At 39.6% G+C, this 21,366-nt stretch overlaps 1 protein-coding gene across 1 annotated transcript in view; it reads left to right on the top strand.

Moving 5' to 3' along the window:
• Positions 1 to 21,366, top strand: part of ammecr1.S (Alport syndrome, mental retardation, midface hypoplasia and elliptocytosis chromosomal region gene 1 S homeolog) — a 45,813-nt gene that overhangs the window by 2,023 nt on the left and 22,424 nt on the right. Inside the window, exons 2-3 of the mRNA XM_018232974.2 lie at positions 14,785 to 14,895; positions 21,006 to 21,120. Of these exons, the coding sequence (XP_018088463.1) occupies positions 14,785 to 14,895; positions 21,006 to 21,120 (226 nt within the window). The remainder of the gene's footprint in view (positions 1 to 14,784; positions 14,896 to 21,005; positions 21,121 to 21,366) is intronic.

Below are 21,366 nucleotides of genomic sequence, written 5' to 3'. Positions count from 1 at the left end.
TCAAAGCGGGTGTCGGCATTGGGGATGCCCCTGGGCACGGTGTAAGCATAACATCACCTCAGTTACAACTCAACCTCATACAGACAAGCCTGGGCCTTGGGGCTACCCCAAACTGCCTTCACGACAATATGTAATACTATCTTATAATGGCGGATAACAAGTCTAAGGTAATGACATGGAACATAAGAGGGTTGAACGATAAGATTAAAAGATCTGTAATTCTTGACACTGTAAAAAATTCTGGCGCTGACCTTATTCTCCTCCAGGAAACCCACTTAGTTGGGCAGCGTCCGCGCGCTCTTAGACGCCACTGGGTAGCCCAGCATACACTTCCGAATACTCCACTCACTCTAGGGGAATGGCCATTCTTATTCGAAAATCCCTTCACTTCGAAACTGAAAGCCTTACCACTGATAGATTTGGCAGATACTTGATACTCCAAGCTAAAATTTGGGTAACGTCCTACATAAGTCAACATTTATCTTCCACGTCCAGCAGATATACACCTGCTTAATGAAATTGTACTAAAGGTAACTGAACTAGGCCAAAAGCCTACAATATGAGCAGGTGACTTTAATATGGTACTCAACCCGGCCACAGATAGGCTTAAGCCCAATCCACATGACTCTTTCCTTTGCCCACTGGGTAGAAACATTGGGCTTGATAGACGCGTGGTGTTGGAAGAACCCACAATCCAAACAATTTACATGCTATACAGCAGCAACAGAAGCCCTTTCCCGCATTGATCTTTATTTAGTCACCCCTGAGATACTACAAACCCTGGGAGATGTATAAGTGCTACCCAGGGTCTGTTCAGACCACACACCATTAACAATGTGCATTGGCGGCAAATGTAAGCCCCAAGACTTACTATGGAGGCTCCCCTCGAAATGGATACAACATCCAAACATAGTAGAGGAAATTCCTGTGGCACTGAAACAATACTGGTAGACTAATGAGGGCACGGCGCCATACTTGGTGGTATGAGATTCAGCCAAGGCCTATGTAAGGGGAACCTATATTGCACTCATCAAATCAGTCAGGAAACAGATTGATTCTGTGGTAACGCAAGTGCAATCTAGACTAGTCAAGGCAGAGAAGGCTATGGTTGAATCTCCCACGGAAGCCGCAAAAGCTGAAATAGCGGACTCTCAGAGACAACTTGACCTGTTATATGTAGACAAATATTCACAGAAAACTTTATAAAAATGCAGCTTGGTTTGATAAAGGTGACAAAAATGGGAAACTGCTGGCAGGGCTGGCTAGGGGGCTCTTTCATGTACAGTGTTAAGAGGTGTACAAAATAGCACTGGAGCTCTAATTACAGAACAAAAGCTTGCAAATACCTTTGGGCAATATTTCCAATCCATGTATACTGCCCCCCCCCCAGCTAAACCCCTACCAGAACTCCTAGGCTACCTGAATAGCATTGTATTCCCCCAACTAACTACTGAACAGTGAGCCCAATTAGATGTGCATATTAGCCAAGAAGAGATAGATAAAGCAATAACTGATCTTCCGCTGGGTAAAACCCCTGGCCCTGATGGTATTCCCAGTGAATGGTACAAGGCACATAACATTCTCAACTCTAAACTAGGTTTAATAAAATTACTCAGGATAAGATACTCCCAGAATCCTGCTATCAAGCGTACATCACTCTAATCCCCAAACCCGGTAAGTCACCTCACCGCTGTGACTCATACAGGCCCATTTCGCTCTTGAATTGTGATTTAAAAATCTTTGCCAAAATTCTTTCCAATAGGCTTAAGGGAGTTATAGAAGAGCTAGTGCATCCGGACCAAACCAAACCAGCACTCCTCCAAACGGTAGTTACATTTGGAGAGTTCTCAGGGCTAAAGGTGAATGAAAGTAAAGCTGGCCATAGATGTTGAGATTTTTAAAAGATCAGATCCTGATCGTGAGACCACTATCTCCTCGGAACGATCGTACGAATTTACCATCAACTAACAAGACCAATTTGCCAGGAAAACAAAGGGGAGCTGCCTGCTTGGCCCTGCAAACATAGATTGCACTGGGACCGACAAAGATTCTTTGACCTGGCCGATCAATTTCCTGACAGATGTCGGCTGAAAAATCGTAAGATGTACGATCGTTCGAATCCCACTAACCGCACAAGAATTTCAAAGGATTGGTCGGGCTTTCCTAAAATCAGTCGTTAGGCAAGAGAAATCTTTGCATCTATGGGGACCTTTAGTCAGTGATATTTCCTATAGACCCCTTCCCAGAGAACCGCCCCCCGACAGTAGGTAATCTGCAAGTAGTAGATTAATTTAAATATCTTGGCAATGCGATACATAAGGACCTATCAAAATATAATACTTTCAATTTAGACCCCATAGTGAGGTCATTCAGTGCAAGGCTGGAAACATGGCAGGCTCTCCCACTTTCTCTTCCCAGGAGGGTGAATTGTTTAAAAAGGTCTATCTACCAAAATTTCTGTATGCGTTTCAAAACTCTCCTGTAACTCCACAGATGTGGTGGTTCAAACGAGTAGACCGTTTATTAAAGGGATACTGTCATGGGAAAACATGTTTTTTTCAAAACTCATCAGTTAATAGTGCTACTCCAGCAGAATTCTGCACTGAAATCCATTTCTCAAAAGAGCAAACAGATCTTTTTTTATATTCAATCTTGAAATCTGACATGGGGCTAGACATATTGTCAATTTCCCAGCTGCCCCAAGTCCGATGACCGGATCCCTTTAAGGAATCTTCTATGGGCAAGGGGACATCCACGTATTGCATTAAACACACTATGTGCTCCAGCAACAGGAGGGGGACTAGCCCTGCCTGACCTCAAACTCTACTTCCTGGATAGAAAGTTGGTCTTTGCTCAATGGTGGTTAAACCCCAAACTAGATCAAGCGGTGATACTGGAGGCTGCAGCAGTGGGCTCCTTTGAAGCTCTGGCCCGATCCTTATACAGAGTTCCATCTCAACGTCATGCCACCGCACTACCTATAGTAATGGTAATACATGCCTTTCAAAAAGCCCCATCTATGGTGCTGGGTACCCCTCCAGTATGGTCCTTTATGGGGTAATAAATAACTTGCCCCAATTTCAGCTTATCCCTGAGGTTAGTTGTTGGACGATGCATGGTGTTAAAGTCCTAAAAGACATTATGGACAGTGGAGACCTTAAGCAGTTTCCAATTCTAAAGCAAGAATTTAATCTCCCGCTTAACATGATATTTCGCTACCTCCAGTTGAAGCATGCACTATACAATTTTGCTCCAGGCATACCCTAACCCATTAAAGATTAAGCAGAAATGGTGCTGGGATATACCTGAATTAGATGATGAAATGTGGAAGGATGCACTACAGCAAGTCCCTGAGATAACGATTTCAATGAGAAGTTTATACAACTAAAATTTCTCAATAGAGTAAACTACACCCCATACAGATTAGCCAAATTGTTTCCAAAGCTCCCCATAGACGCAACGATTCTTCTTGCCGAACGACCAGTTTTAGGGAAGCCTGACCAATCCTTCGAAATTATCGTGCGGTTAGTGGTATTCGAACGATCGTACATCTTACGATTTTTCGGCTGTCATCTGTCGGGAAATTGATCGGCCAGGTCAAAAAATCTTTGTCAGTCCCAGTGCAATCTATCTATGTTTGAAGGGCGAAGCAGTCAGCTCACCTTTGTTTCCCTGTCAAATTGGTCTTTTTAGTTGATGGTAAATTCGTATGATCGCACGATTGTTCTGAGAAGATCGTGGTCTCACGATCAGGATCTGATCTTTTGAAAATCTCCATCTATGGCCAGCTCAACAGTCTCTGATGTCTGTCAAAAATGCAGAACCTCTGTAGGTACTTATCTGCATGTATTTTTGGAATGCCCAGAAATAGAGGTTTTGGAATGATGTAATACGATATATGGCAACGGAACTTGACCTGCCCAACATCCGTTCCCCTCTCACCTGCCTCCTAGGTATTATGACAGATTTTACAATAGGTTCTCACAAGAGACTGTTACCTGCAGCTAATGTACTACGCTAAAAAATTTTGTACAATGGAAATCAATGACTGCTCCCTTAGTTTTTGGAAACAGCTGATCAATGACTCCATCATAAAGCAGAAACTTACATATATAACCAGAAGATGTCCCCGAACATTTGAAGCAGTATGGGGCGCATGGGTAGTGGCTCAAGAAAAGTAAAAAGCTCAATGGGATGATACAGGTGTGAAGAGGAATGTTAAACACATTCAATAGGGTACTGGTTTGCCCTTGAGACTTCTTTCTTTCCTTCGCTTTTTTTTTTTCCTTTCCCTTCTTTCTCTCTAATAATATGCTTTTTGTTTTAAATTTAAAAATAAAAACTTAAAATAAAAAAGTCAGTCGGCCAGGTTTAAAAATCCAGTCGAAAAAAACCTGAATGGCCGCTTGTCATGCATTGTGATGCCATCGTTTGCAATATTCCCAATATTGCATAACTTAAAGTAGAAGTAAACTATTAAAAAAAAACCCTACCCTACATAGACCCCCCCTCCCTCCCCCCAGCCTAGCTGCTTTTTACTTACGCCTTGTGCAGATTCAGGGCATCGGAGTTCACGGGCGCCATCTTCTTCTGGCGCTTCGGCAATTTTCGTGACTTTTGGCGCATGTGCAGTTGACAAAAACCCGAAGACTGCTCCAACTGTGCATGCGCTAATATGGAACTTGCTTCCTGATGAAGACCTAAGAGAAGAAGATGGCTGCCATGAATCTGTAAGTAAAAAGTTAGAGGCATTTACCTGGGATGGCAGCTAGGCTGTGGGGGGGGGTCTATTTAGGGTTATGGGGATGTTTTTTTTTAATAAGAGGTTTACTTCTCCTTTAAGGTGGGCATCTTTGTAAAAGATCTGTTTATTTGGCAGCTTCACCAAATGAGCAGATCTTCTAATGTGTGGCCACCTTAAAGTGATACTCACTCTAAAAATTTTCTTTTCAAAATATTAATCTGCATTAAAAGTTACCTATAGGTCACGTTGATTGCTTTTCACTAATAGTTATGCTTTTGTAAGTAATTGTCACTTGAAGTTCCTAAACCTGACTGTTTTGCCAACCTCTCAGTTAGTGTTTCTAATGCTAACGGACTATTGCTGCACAAATATGGCAGCCCCCTCGTAGAGGAACAGGGTAGTAAGAAAGGTATTGTAAAGGCAAATACTTTTATGGCAAAATTATAAAAAGCTTTCAAAGACCGTGTTATGATACATAAACAAGGTTATTTTATGATGTCAGTATCTCTTTAAGGGTACTTGCACAGGGAGATTTGTCGTCCTTGTTTAAATATGCGCTACTGTGGGCGACGGATCTCCCCAAAATGTTTTCCCCATTGGCAATAAAGTAATTTGCGAGGCTCTAAATTTTTCAAAGTTGACTTTTAAAAAAACGAAGTGCCGCAAAAGTTTTCCCTCAATATTGATTATAGGAAAGCATTCTGGGAAGATTTGTCACCTGCGGTAGTGCTGGTGACAGATCTCCTTGAGTAACCTTGGACACAATACTTTGCAAATATATTGATTAGTACTTCTGCTCACCAAAGAATCTGAGTGCCTCCATTATCTTTGTACTACAGTGGACTTCACCTTGGACCCAGTGAGCATCATCACTTGATCACAGCTGAAGAGTGCGTTCAGGAAACGAGTATATTATGTTGTGGCATGGTTTCCTTGCAATGCTGGTGTCTTGGATGTGGTTGTAATCAGGACATTGTCTCCATGGAGTCTGTGTTTCCCCCCTGTGTTTGCTTGACTTTCCTCCCACACTTCAGAAACACTGCCAGCTTAATTGTTTTCCTGGTAAAATGTGCATGTGTAACTACTATGGGTAAATTTGACTGTAAGATCCACATTGTTCAGAGCTCCCTGACTGCATCGTGCATTGATCGGAAGTCCAAACACCCATGCAAGTATGGTTTAGTTTGCTGTTCAACAGATGCATACAGTGGCTGGCAGCCAAACCGGTTGTTTCGTGTTTACATGCAAAAAAAATATCCCGTCTTTAAAGAAAACACTATTTAGTGGAGATACTCTTTTTTTTGGTAATTTCCAACTCAGATACAAATTGAATTTTGACACTATTAGAAGTTACTTCTAATGACGTTTCATGCCCTTTGTAATTATTGTGGTATTATGCCTTTATTTCACCTCGGAACACCTTTCTGACTTTTTTTCTCAGTATAATGCGGATATGTGGTTCACTGCAGATTAAATGAGCCAGCAGCACCACAGTAGGAAAGAACTTCAGAAATTGCAACTGCTTAACTGCAACTGCTTAACTCTAAGAAATAAGAATATTTGTGGTGTTTGCCATATCTTGTCCAAAAATTTGCTTTGTATAGCATTAAAAAAGCCATTTAGAATAGTTCTTGAGATCAAATGTCATTAATGGCTCTGACTGTAGCTGTGCATGGCTGAAAGCCAATCTTGCCAACGCTCAGTAAATTTTGTGACTGTAAAATGAGGTCGGATTTTCATGTCTGTAAGAAAAAGAGCAAGATCAGTAAAAACATGACATTGTGTTGACAGTGTTATAGTTAAAGACATGCCAGCTGTACTTGTGGGACTATATCTGACAGGGCTGTTCAGCTAATGGCCTGTGATCTGAATGTGTCCCTGCAGAGAATATTTGTAAAACCTAGCCTTCTCAAAGGGATTCATAGACTTCCTTGTATTATATCATATTTTTAATACAGTAGATACAATTAGCGGAGCACCAAGGAAGCCGGTTTAAAATGGTAAAAAAATGAAAATTTATTCTGATGAAGTGACTGTGTGCCAGTCATATTCAAGGGATGTTTGCTAGGGTAATTTGGACCCTAGTAACCACATTGGCAAAATTGCAAACTGCTTAATAACTCAAAAAACACAAATAATAACATGAAGACCAATTGCAAATTGTCTTAGAATATCACTCTCTACATCATACTAAAAGTTAACTAAAAAATGAACAACGCTTTTAAGGGCCCTGACAGACAGGATGCTTTGTAACATGCAGGAAATCTCCTTTCCTACAGGCCATAAAGTGCCCAAAATACCTGCTTGTCCACATCCATTGGAATCACCACATGTAAAATAGTTTATATGCAGTGATCCCAGATAATCATGTAACAAAAGCAAAATAATGAACTTTTTTGTGATTACATGGGATCTTTGGCAGCCAAAGAACTATAGCTTCACTCAAATAACTGCATGGTTGCTATGGAAGATAGGACCCTTGCAACCAAATAACTGCTGAAATTCAAACTGGAATGCTGCTGAACAAAAAGCTAAATAAGAACATAAAAAATTAAACCAGTTGCAAATTGTCTCATAACATCCATGTCTGTCATACCAAAATTTAATTAAAACTGATCAACCCCTTTAATGGAGTATATTGTATGTGAGCACTCTTGCGGCTATAATTTGCCCATGTAAAACTGGGCAGGCCCACTACTATACTAGGTATGGTATCCGTTGTCTGGAAACCCGTTATCTAGAAAGCTCCAAAATATGGGAATGCCATCTCCTATTGGAGCAAATTTACTTATCTCCGAAGTTGTGCCAGCGTTGGTTTGCCGCTCTTCGCCAGGGTGCCACTAATTCACTAAAATCTGAAGTTGCGCTCAGGGAGGCGAAAGGTAGCGAAGTTGCGCTAGCGTTCGTCAAGCAAAGTGAAGTTACGCTAGCAATGCCTAATTTGCATACGGTGCCAAGTTAAAGTACAATGGACGTATATGTAGCAGCAAAAACATTACACTACACAAGCCTGGGAAAGCTTCATAAAATTAAATATTTTGCCCTATACATGTGCCCACTGTATAGTTTAGGTGCCATATGTTAGGAAATGTACACTCTTTTTCAGGCTATCACCCTTTAAAAAAGTAAGACGCCAGCGTTTTTTGGGACTTAGAAAAAATGTGAACTTTTTTTTGAAGCAAACCCTATCTACTCTATTGCACTTCGCCTGGTCTGAGGTGGCGAAGGCAAGTCAGGCGCAAGAGGTAAAGTTCAGTAAAATGCACAAGTTAGTGAATTAGCGTAGTTACATCCCTTCGCCATAGCGCAACTTCGCTTGGCGCAAGGGTGCGAAGTAGCACTAGCGTAGGTCCACTTCGCTAGCGAATTTTCACTAGCGTTAGCGACCTCGCCCTTTAGTAAATTTGCCCCATTGACTCCATTTTAATTAAATAACTGACATTTTTAAAATGTATACCCTTTTTCTCTGTAATAATAGAACAGTACCTTGTACTTGATACCAACTAAAATAACAATCCTTATTGGAGGCCAAACAATACTATTGCTTTTAATTTGTGTTGGATTTTTTTTTTAGTAGACTGAAGGTATGGAGACCCAAATTACAGAAAGACCCCTTATCCAGAAAACCCCAGGCCCTGAGCATTCTGGATAATAGGTGTCCAATACCTATATCAGAAAAGCAAAACTCTACTATGCTGTGCTGAGAGAGATGGCTAAACCTCTAATACAACACTATTTGGGGCAGATACTTTTGTTTGGGGTGCAATGTAGTCTCTGTGATCTGTTAAGTTGAGGGGGCAATTATCACTCAATGTAGAATAATGCTGCTCTCATTTACAAGATGTCAATGTCTGTTTTATCAATCTGCTTATTATAGAGTCTGGGTTAAAATATGGGTTGTTACTATTATATAGTCAGAAGGCTGATAAAATATACAGTAACTCTTGTATTATGTGTGTGATTTATACTGGCCAGCATGGTGGTTAGCATAAATGTCTTGCTGTGGTCTTAGGAAAAGTTGACATTTACTGCAAGGTTTTGTATGCTTTCCTTGCTTTTATGGGTTCCCTACACTCCAAAAATGTGCTCCTGATAAAACTCACTAATGTGTGTATTAGATTGTAAGCTCAATTCTGGCAGGGACTGATAGGCAAACTCTCTGTAAAGAGCTATAGAACTGTTGGATTTGTTACAAATAGAGGGTAATAATATGCTGGATAATACTTATTACACAATACTTATCTCACAACATGGTAGTCTGCATATTACAGAACAGCTTCACATTCTCTGACAGACATACAAGTAAAACCAGTGATACAGTACCTAAAACTAAAGTTACAGTTGCTTCTGGACTACTATTTCCAGCATTTTCTGGTGGGAAATTTGTGGTTCAAGGCATAAGTCTATTTTTAGAGAAAACCCCTCATAATTCTAGGACAGAAATCAGGAGGCAATTGGCTAGCAGTTTACCTGCTTAGAATTACTGTAGGTTATATTAAGTAATGCATTACCCCTCATGCAAAGATGGTTACTGCTCCAAAGAAGGGGATTAATGATTATTATAGCCACAATAAAAGCGTTATGTTCATTCAATGGATACAAATGAAAATAGAAGTATGTGTCTTCTTGGTATTTCTAGTACTATAACCCTTTTCTGCAAGCTTTTGTTTGCACTTCATAATCTGCTAGCAGTTGGCAAAAATGTTGCTACCTAAAGGTGGCCATACACGGGCCGATAAAAGCTGCCGACAGACCAAGTCGGCAGCTTATTGGCCTGTGTATGGGGGCCCCCGACGGGCTTCCCCGATCGAGATCTGGCCGAAAGTCGGCCAGATCTCGATCGGATGGGGTTAAAAATCCCGTCGGATCGCGGCCGCATCTGTTCGTTGATGCGGTCCCGCGATCCGACCGCCCGTTTGGCGAACGCTAGGATCCGATCGTTGGGCCCTAGGGCCCACGATCGGATCAGCCCGATATTGCCCACCTCAAGGTGGGCATATCGGAGGGAGATCCGCTCGTTTGGCGACATCGCCAAACGAGCGGATCTATCCGTGTATGGCCACCTTAAGAATCTCTGTTCAGGATGCTTTCTAAATCTGAAAAACCAAAACAAAAAATAAAGATTATCTATATCCAGGTTGCACCAGTGCAGTGGTGGTTTAACAGGGGGACAGAAAAGCATTCAAGAACAACACATAGCTGAAAATGGCATGAAATCATTTAAAAAAAAAAAGAAATGATTAGCCTCACAAGTGTTCCACTAGAAAACAGGAGAAAGTAAAAACACTGAATGTAAAGTGTAAGATTGTGTGTGCAGGTATAGGCCCTGGAGGGCAGCTTGGCCTGATGAAGTTCAATGCTGTGGCCAAGTGCTGGAAGGCTCAGGAAATGACAACAGCATGCATGAATGCTTTACTTCTGGATTCCTATTACATATGTCTAGATTAGATTAAAGTGCTGGTACAGATGTTTTTTCTCCTGTAGGAGACTAGAGTCTCACAGGAGGAAGTTTAAACCTCCCATTACTTTAATGGAAACCATGTAATAATACGGCTCATACAAACAAGTTTCACAACAACATTTTCTGTACCTGCAATGTTTGGTGGTTTACATTTGTCATTTGCATGGGCAGCTTCCTCAAAGGGGGATATACACTGGCGGAGATATTTATACCAGACCTTAAAAATTGAGTTTCTGGTATGTACCCCTCATCCAGGAAGCAAGCAAAAATTCGATTGCCGAAACAGATATAAACCTGTCTGGTTAAAAATTGCCTATGTGACATGTAAGGAAACACATCTGCCACTTGCTTTATTGTAGAATAGATCTGAATCTGGAAATTCATATAGTGGGGCAATCTTGAACCCTCCCTGATGGCAGTTTATGGCAGGCTTTTATTTATCACAGAATGGGGAAAACAATTGTTTACTTATTCATCATTGACTTTTCACTTTTACAATTGCCTTTTAACATTTGTACCAAAACGTTAAATCATTGGCATTAATGTTTTTACATTTATTTGAGGTGTTTGCACATATAATTTCTTTAAACATTTGTTTCAAAATGTCCTCTTCAACAAACTGCGCAATAAACCACTTTTTTTTGTATGACATTTTAAAGTACTCTGGCCATGGAACATTTGGTATGGCCTCAGCTAATGCAGATGGCTATTTTTCATTACATAGAAACCCCTGCAATCCAAGTAAAGCTGGATGAGATACAGGAGGACTGAGAGGGAATACAAGGTCACTTTTTCAGAAGACAAACCCCTCCACTATTTTAACTAATTTGCTTTTAGTTGCCCTGGCTGTAGAGTTTAAACAGAGAGTTTTAGATTAACTTTTACTCTTCTAGGTAGACATATTCTAATTATTTGCTCTTCATTGTTTTTAATTATTAGCATTCCTAGTCCTGCTGCTTTCCAGGCTGCCACTTAAATGCTGTCTGGTTGTCAGGCAACTGAGGACTCCGTAAACATATTTTTTGTGTGCTTTATCTTCAGTATCTGTACTATTCATCTTCCATCTTGATTTCCAAACTGCTGGCTTTTTGCTGAGGTAATTAGACCTAAGAAAGCAGATCTTTTAAAATTCCAAGGCTCAGGGCTCCAGGAAATAATGTAAATAAATAAAACCCTAAACTGCGTTTATTTCAAGGTGAATAATGATACAAATTATTTTAAAAAATACAGTTTATAGTAAAGAATTAACTAAGAAATCCCAGCAGGTGGGGCTGATATAAGAATATTAGATATTTAATGATTGCTACAAACCTCTTTTTCACAAGTGGTCTCAGAGTCCCTACTATTGTAACATAGTCACTAGTGATATGTGGGCGACTTACCCCTAACATTCTCACAACAAAAAACACCCAACCTGTCCTTATTGATAAACATGTCCCTCCTCTCTTTGATGTCACTGAAGGGGGGGGGGTAGGCTGCATGAAGGGCAGGGGAAACAGTCAGAGATGACTGCAAGTTGGGAGGCAAGAAGGAAAGCCTTCAGTTTTGCCTCAACCTGCTTCGAAAGCACTATGCCGGCCCATACCCACCTGACCCGTGGGTAAACCCACACAGTGCTAGCTTCTACTTACTCTAAATCCCATCTCCTCACCTTCACATTGCTGTTGGTTCAATACAAGTCAGAGAACAGATCTTTCTTTAATTTGGATCTTCATACCCTAAGTCTACTAGAAAATCATTTAAACATTAAATAAACCCAATACGCTTCCAATAAGGTTTTATTATATTTTGTTTGGATCAAGTACAATGTCCTGTTTTATTACTACAGAGAAAAAAATATAACTTTGGACAAAATGGAGTCTATGGGAGATGGCCTTTCCGTTATTCGTAACTTTCTGGATAACTGTTTTCCAGATAACAGATCCCATACGTATATGCATCTTAGATATATAGAAAGATGTGTGGTGTGTATCTCAATTTTATTCAATGTACTATAGCCACTTTTATCTAATATGCAGTGTGTTTGTGAGTAGGACATTAGGACATCAGTATAGAATAGTCTGTCTCACTTGCAGTCTGTTCATCTGGCCAATGTGCAATGATGGCTCATGTTTGGCAGTGACTCCATAAGCTCCAGCTGTAATCATGGATGAATATTCCATGTGAAATAATTTGCGTGTTTGAGTCGTGGTGCTGTACTCTGTATCCAAAAGCATTCAGTCATTGATTTGAGGCGTTGCCCTTTTCCACAACTTCTCAGAAAACGAAGGTGGCATGCTTGCTTTGTAACGGGTAATGACACACGGCATATTGATGTCTTGTTAAAATAGACCGAATAGACAGAATAGAATAGCTAAACAGTCTAGTTGGGTTTATTTCATGTTTAAATTATACAAAATCTGCAAAACCCTGGTCCCAAACATTCTGGGTAATGGATCCCTAGCATGTGTGTCAATGTGTATATATTATTTTGATTTTGATTGGCAGTTTGTTTTAGGAATTCAGAGTGTAACAGGAAATATTTTGCACATGCAGCTGTAATAGTCCTAGAGGAATATAATGAAACCGAAAAGCCTTTAGGTACCCTCACACCCCTGTTCTATGTATAATATCAATTTACTAAATATGCACCATAACCCCATTGTGCAACGAGAAGTGCTGCCTGTTGCATATGGTTTTCTCCTCTTCTCATTTTCTACATTTGTTTCGTTTGGCCCCATTCTTTCCTCCCCTGAATTCTGCAAACATACTTGGGCATCATTGTTTATAGTAATGAAAATATTGCCACGGTTTTTGCTGTAATGAGCATTGTGGCACAAACTTGCTTTATTAATTGTTCTCCAAGTAATTTACAAGTCTGGCATTTCTTATCCCTGTTACCTCTTTCCCCTTTAAAATGTAATTCTAGTGGTGCGGGTGATTCTTGCTGGCTTTGCATTATTTAAAAATCATAAATGAAAGAAAATGCATGTTTGTTATCCCTTCATCCCCACTTTACCTATTTGTAAGTTTGCTGTTCATAGTAGCGAAAGAGACAAAATTCTGGGTGAATGCTGCACATATCCTGCCCAAAAGCCTTTTTTCTTTTTGCATAATGGAAGAAAATTAAATTTTAAGGGTTGAGACACACTGGCAGATTCAGGGAGATTTAGTCGCCTGGCGACTAATCGCTTCTTCGGCTGGGCGACAATCTCCCCGAACTGCCTTCCCGTGTCTTCCCGTCTGCTATAATGAAAAGTCGCATGCGCCAAAGCACACGCGGCACTTCGTTTTCCAAGGTCGTCCGAAGTTTCCATGTGAGGCGACTTCGGAAAACGAAGCGCTGCGTGAGCTTTATTTAGCGTAGGCGACTTTTCATTATAGCGGATGGGAAGACACGCAAATGCAGTTCGAGGAGATTGTCGCCCAGACGAAGAGGCAATTAGTCGCCAGGTGACTAAATCTCCCCGAATCTGCCCATGTGTCTCAACCCTAACAACTTTGCAATATGTATTGCATTTAAAGAAAAATATTTAAAAGTCAGTCTCAGACAAACTGTCGCTCCTTCCTGGCTTGGAGGAGTGCTTATTTCTGGTACATTGTCTCTGTAGTCTGGCAAACCGGGAAGGCAGTAGTTGTAGGACACGAGAAACTGCTTTCAATCACCGTTATTTATACTAATAACTTAAAAATCATTAAACATTTCTAATTAATATATAATTCATTATCCAAAGGGGCATAAACTTCTCTCTTGGGTGGGCATTGCCTTTCATTTGCCTGTGAACACAAGAACACGCATGAGATCCTATCCACATCCTCCTTGTAATTTTTTTCCCCCAAAAAATCATGTGTGTTGTTTAACCCATTACTTTGCCCACTGTAGAATCTATAGTGCTGGCATAAAAGTACCATTGTGTTGACACCATATGTTTTATAGTTCCAGGTTTGTCTTTAATATTGCTCATGACCAGTGCAAGGTACAAATAAAAGACCAGTATCACTGGAATCATTGTTGCTGGGTTTTTCAGAATTTGTGGATCAAAGCCTACCTTTGCAATCCATATATTAATGGAATGTATGCATTTTAGCCGCTGTAGAATCTGACATCGGTATAAAACACCACACTGATGTCATAGATTCTGCGGTTCCAGGTTTCTCATTGATCATGCTGCCCAGTATGTACGAGGAAATAAGGAAATAAACGTGCTGTGAGATATGTATGCGCTATATAAATAAAGCGTATTTATGACATAATTTTTTCACTATGCTGGGGCTAGCAGAGGGCAGTGGATTTGACATGTGGGTTGGAATTGAAGGTTTAGGCGAGTACTTTGATGGAAAAGGACAGTAACACCATGGAGGGAATATGAAATAAAACTGTTGATAATAAAACTGATGATAAATCTAGAATAAAATCATGGTGGCCATTGCTCATCTTACTCAAGCAAAAGCTGAGCTGCAGGCTTTATAGTTGGGCTATGTATTTCAGTTTGTTTGTTTAATCGGCTAAATGAATATTTAATGCAGGGATAAGTATTCAGTGGCCCAAATACTGATGAACTACAGTTTTTTTTAACTGTTTGCATTTCTGTTTTTCTAGCCCGTTGTTTGTGACATGGAAGATTGGAAGGGATAAGAGACTGCGTGGCTGCATAGGAACCTTTTCTGCCATGAACTTGCATTCTGGTCTCAGGGAGTACACGCTTACCAGGTAACAACTTATTTGGTCTAAATTAAACATTTAATCCTTTCTCTTTCCATGTTATGGGTCTTTCCATGACATCTATTACCAGCAGCATACATAAGACAAACCAAAACCATTTCATCTACATTGCTGGCACAACAGTACAGTAAAGTTTAATTTGCTGGGATTTATTGGATTGAAGGTGATACTAGAGAAAGCGAATAAACTGGCACCAAACACAGTGTTGTCTTGTGTAAGCACTTGTGATATGAACTGGCCATTTGGATCAATTTAATTCTGTTCCTTAGAACCTTAGAATCTATTCCTTAGAATCTTTGTAAGCTCAGTTGTAGAAAATGTAAAACTCCATTCTGGTGATAAACCAGACAGTGGGAACACCAAACTTTTTACATCTCCTTCAGCATAAACTGGTAGGGTAGTTTTTATTTTGTTGTGTCCTGCATTTATAAACAAACAAGGGAAAGTTGTGCTCACCACTATTTTTTAAAAAACATTAGGTGGGGGTGCAATGAGGCTGTGACCACAAAATACATATAGTCATAGCAGAGGACTCCTGCATTTATAAGCCAATATAATATGTACGGTATGTAGATTTGCATTTGCCCTTAACACACACACCTATGCCATGTCCATAGTAGAAAGACGGTTAGTTAGTAGCGCACAGCATACTTTTAAAATGATATTTTTGATAATAGCTAAAGCAACCCAATGTATGGAACAATACAAAAATGTGTCTGAATGAATGGATAAAAAATGAATGCTGCTAAAACTAAGATAAAAGGGTTGGTAGTATACCATCATTGATTTAGAATAAACAGCATTGAAGATCATGTAAATGTAACCCTTTAAAGGGGAACTAAAGTCTAAAATAGAATAATGCTCGAAATGCTGTATTTTGTATACTAAACCTAAACATGAACTTACTGCACCAGAAGCCTAATTAAGGGGGTGGTTCACCTTTAAGGTAACTTTTATTATGGTATAGAATGGGCAATTCTAAGCAACTTTTCAATTGGTTTTCATTATTTATTTTTTATAGTTAATTGCCTTTTTCTTCTGACTCTTTGCAGCTTTCAAATGGTGCTGACTCCCTTCTAAAAAAAAGAAAACAAATGCTCTCTAAGGCTACACATGTATAATTACTTTTTATTACTGATCCTTCTATTTAGGCTTCTCATATTTATATTCCGTCTGTTTTTCAAACCAGTGCATGGTTGCTAGGGTAATTTTGACCCTAGTTACCAGATTGGGTAAGATGCAAATTAAAGCGATGCTAAATAACTCAAAAACCACAAATAATAACAAATGAAAACCTTTTGCAAAATTGTCTCAGAATATCTATATCATACTAAAAGTTAATATAAGGTGAACAACCCCTTTAAAGAAATGATTTGTTTTCAAACTTGGCCATAGGGGGTCATCATCTTGTAACTTTGTTAAACATCTTTGCAAGATCAAGAGCATGCACATGCTCAATGTGCTCTGGGCTTCTCGTGGTAGGTTAAACTTGGATTGTTCTAAATTATCAAAACAGCACAATTCAAATAATATCTGCCATAGAAGCCTATACAGCAAGACTGATTAATAAACAGAATATACAGACTGCACTGGGTTTGCGGATATAAATTTATACACAGTCGCTGGCTGGTTTATAGGGAAACAAACAAAGCTGCAAGGGCTAACCTAAAGCGAATGTCACATATAGTAAATTTTTCACCGGTGTTTAAATAGCCCCCCTCAACTACCACCCGTGTTTTTTTTTTTTTTTTTTTTTTACTTCAATGGAAACTACACAACAGCGCAGTTGGGGTGGGGAGCTTTTCCACTCTTCAAAATGTGCTTGGTGCTTATAGCTGCATTACTGTGTGGTTATCCCGCCAATTGACTTTTCTCTTTGGTTTTGTATTCATACTATATTTAGTGCTTTTCACTAAGGGAAAATTTTGTTAAGGTATCATATATTAAAAGGGGAATAACAACATGATAGAGAAATCAGGAGCTAACAAAGAGACTGAATAGAGGCACCATGGGGTTAATACATTTGGCCATAGAGACAGGATTACAGCAAAGACAGAGGGTAGCTGGTTATAAATTACATTTACCATTATGGGTGTGGAGTTATGTAGTTAAACAGTTATCTTTTTTTTCATCCAAGACAGATGTAGTTCTAGCTGGAGGAGTGAAAAATGTGACTCAGTTTGCCATTATATAGCCTTATTTTGCAGACAATAGTCAGAGCGCCTCTTTTCACAAGGATGCTAGCCATAAGCCACTTTGTGATTGGTTAAAGGTGGGTGATCCTTTGACCCTCCTGACTTGAAGAATTACAGCACTGGCAGTACCTTCATTGAAAGAAACACTCTAGGAGACCGTGACTACAGGCAAAAGCAGTTGTTACAATGCGCATAGGTTAAAGGGATACTGTCATGGGAAAAAAACATTTTTTTCAAAATGAATCAGTTAATAATGCTGCTCCAGCAGAATTCTGCACTGAAATCCATTTCTCAAAAGAGCAAACAGATTTTTTTATATTCAATTTTGAAATCTGACATAGGGCTAGACATATTGTCAATTTCCCAGCTGCCCCAAGTCATGTGACTTGTGCTCTGATAAACTTCAATCACTCTTTACTGCTGTACTGCAAGTTGGAGTGATATCAGCCCCCCCCCAGCAGCCAAACAAAAGAACAATGGGAAGGTAACCAGATAACAGCTCCCTAACACAATATAACAGCTGCCTGGTAGATCTAAGAACAGCACTCGATAGTAAAAACCCATGTCCCACTGAGACACATTCAGTTAAATTGAGAAGGAAAAACAGCAGCCTGCCAGAAAGCATTTCTCTCCTAAAGTGCAGGCACATGACCATGGGCAGCTGGGAAATTTACAAAATGTCTAGCCCCATGTCAGATTTCAAAATTGAATATAAAAAAATCTGTTTGCTCTTTTGAGAAACTGATTTCAGTGCAGAATTCTGCTGGAGTAGCACTATTAACTGATGCGTTTTTAAAAAAAACATGTTTTCCGGCCGCCATCAGGAGATCTACCTTGATAAAAATAGTGGGCCATCTCTCGTACGACACAAGAACAAGTATCCCAAGCACAGCAATCCTTTTTAAAATCAATGAGGATAGTGATGTAATCTGCATTGTAAAACACTCTCCGGGGTAGTATCCACTGCAACTTTTGCAATGCTTACCCTAAGGCATAGATTAAAGTGAAGTGTACCCTGTATAAGGGTTGCCCCTCACCCCACCCCGTGTTGTCCTTGCTCACAGCAAGATTTCTGTTTTTTTTTATTAAGGTGAAAAAGATTGTATACTTTTTATAACATTGGTATAGCCAGTCCCCTTAGCTGAAAACTAATAAATCATCAACCTAAAGTATATTGGTCACAGAATTCCTCAGTGACTTAAGTATTATACTGGTACTTTATTCCCTATGTGATGAAAGAGAGCAGAGCGCTTAATGTAGAGGTGTCTTTCCTGACAAGGGCCATACAGCAGGTGTTGAAGTAAACTATATACAGTAGCCATGTGTGAAGTAAACTATATACAGTAGATAAGGGTATATAGCTTTGGTGACCGTGAAGTGAAAGCATAAAAATGGCAGATATCTCACTTTTGTGTTTGATAGTAGGTCATAATAGTCCATGTGTCATAGAGCTTTCATGATAAGAACTGCAAAGCTGTGACATAAGCTTTTCAAACTGATGTGTAACATTTGTCTCTTCTCTGTCATCTGGTGTAGAAAAACGGAGTCTGTAAAATCCTGGGCCAACAAAGTAAATCGTCATATGAGTATTTTGATAGCTGATTGGACTTCAGATATAGTTTGCTCTTCCCTTGCCCAACTGAGCACTCGTAGTTTCTCTAGAAGTGAGTGAACTTGCACGTGTGCATGCCCTACTTAAAGTTGGGGCATCTAGTTGACAGTTACTGCTTGGTTCTATGCCCCTAGTACTGGGTTCTGATAAATCATGTTGGGGCCATGTTAAGTACATTGATTGGACAGATTCCACGAGTATGAGTAGATATTTCCTTTAGTGTTAGCATTTCTCCGCACACAGACCCTTGTCTCTGTAATAAACCTTCCGTTATGTTTTTTTTTTTCTTTGCTTTGGCTTAAAGGAGAATTTTTACTTTGGGGTGCCAAAAGTTAGGCACCCCCAAGTGATTGTATCTACTTAACTGACTCCCCGAGCTGGTGCTCCTATCAGGAGAAAAATGCACCAGCCCAGGGTTATTCCAACGAGCACCACGGAGCAATCATCTTCCTGCTTCTACTTTCTTCAAATTTCCAGCGGCAGACACATGCACAGTATAACTAAATAGCTGCCTTTTTGGTTAAAGTTTTGCTTTTCACTCTGGATGGATGTACATATTTATGTATACATGTATAGCAAAGAAGATCAGCAGTCTCAGGGCTTAAAAATATGAAAAAGGTTTTATTGAAAATAACACAGCATAGGACTATCTGTGTTATTTTCAATAAAACCTTTTTCATATTTTTAAGCCCTGAGAGTGCTGATCTTCTTTGATTGGATGGAGATATTATATTGATCGTGCACCCAGGCAAACAAATATATATATATATATATATATATATATATATATATATATATATATATATATATATATATATATATATATATATATATATATATATATATATATATATATATATATATAATATGTATGTATAAGGTTTCAAATCCTTTACTTGGCTTTGATGATAACCTATGTCTTCATATGGGCATCTTTAGAAGTAAATCAGATTATGTGGAAGGCCAGTTCCTCTGCATTCATATAATCTATTAGACAGTACAACAAAATGATGCTGTATTAGTCCTGAATTGCTTTAGGGAATTGATTAATGAGGTTTGCTCTCAAATAGTAGCAGTAAAGCACATTGATGACTTCCCACTAATCTGATTCTCTTTCATTGTCACAAATTATATGATGAGACAGCTAGCATTCAGTTTCTATGAGCTTTAGACTTGTGCAAATGGAACAGGGAGGGTAAAAGCAATGGGTTCAGGTAGTGCTTCATGTACGTGACTAGCCCTGGCTACGGAGCATCTTGGCCGGAGCTGTCTGTGTGCAGATACCACTCTCTGGAGAAATATTGTCTGTCCTTTGGGCAGGAAATTGAAACATGAGAAATGGTATGATAAGCAGATCCGATTGCATTGTTTTGCCTAGGAAATCCTTTCAATAGTGAGTCACCACTCCTGCCTTTCATTTCCTCACATTATCTAGCATGTATTTAGCACTAGAAGCTTTTCATATACCCTACACTGTATAGTGATAGATATATATATATATTTTTTTTGTACTATAAAATTTAAATTTTTAGTGGAAAAGTAACTTGCATTTTTTGGGAATTATTAAAGCCAATGCTGCAAAAAGTCAAATTTGAAAATCCGGCATCTCAGACCTGCAGAGGTTGTATATAAGTCAGTGGGAGAGGTCCCTCTTCTGCGACTGTTTAGAAACTTCTGCGACTGTTTAAAATGAAGCGATCCGAGTGCCATCTCCCCGGCAATTTACATTCTAGCCGGCGGAAAGGCAGTTTGGGTAGATTAGTCGCCCCCCGAAGAAGAGGAGATTTGTCACTGGGCAACTAATCTCCAAAAATCTGACCATGTAACTCTGCCCTTAGATAGAGAATACACAGCTGATTTAGAATTCAGGCTTCTGGATATGTTGCCATGTAACATGTCTAACAAGCCAAATGTAGCTGCATGCTGCAAAAAAACAGAGTGCCACTGTGAATGGAAATGTGCCATGTGCACTTTATTGGATCTGATTTGGTCTGACAGTTTTACAAATTTCACCTATACTGGCCCTGGGTATGGGAATGTACACCCACATCAGAGGAAGTTTCAAGCAGTTGCCATGTCATCCCTTATGATTCACAGTCAAGACCAACTGCAATCTAATCAGCTAGAATCTGTATGTAGACGAGCCATCAGGGCATCTGCAAGAGGTGCCACAGCTCCCTATCACTTTTGTTAAGCACATGGACCGTCCATTGTACAAATACTATTGTCTGTGTATCTGTCACTGAATGTATTTTGCGTCTAGTTTCATGAAATCCTCTGTTTCTTTGCAGTGCCCTTAAAGATAGCCGTTTTCCTCCAATGACGAGGGATGAGCTGCCCCGGCTATTCTGCTCAGTATCTCTACTTACAAACTTTGAGGATGTATGTGATTACTTGGACTGGGAAGTAAGTGCCTGACACCTGTACACTGCCCAGTAGGTGAATAAAAATGCCATTACCAGTAATACAGGGTGGGGAGGGATTTGCAGCAAAAAAATCATTTGGTGACGTGAACCATTTTTTTTCAATGCCACCTGTGTCAAAAAGTTCTGTTCTTGACAGCATCTTTTGTATCATTTGTGTGTGTCGTGCATACCTTAAGTCTACTAGAAAATCATGTAGAAATTAAATAAACCCAATAGGCTGGTTTTG

Source organism: Xenopus laevis, chromosome 8S (genome assembly GCF_017654675.1).
Source record: "Xenopus laevis strain J_2021 chromosome 8S, Xenopus_laevis_v10.1, whole genome shotgun sequence".
NCBI classification, from domain to species: domain Eukaryota; kingdom Metazoa; phylum Chordata; class Amphibia; order Anura; family Pipidae; genus Xenopus; species Xenopus laevis.
The sequence above is the reverse complement of the archived record's forward strand: the minus strand, read 5'-3'. Positions and strand labels throughout refer to the sequence as shown.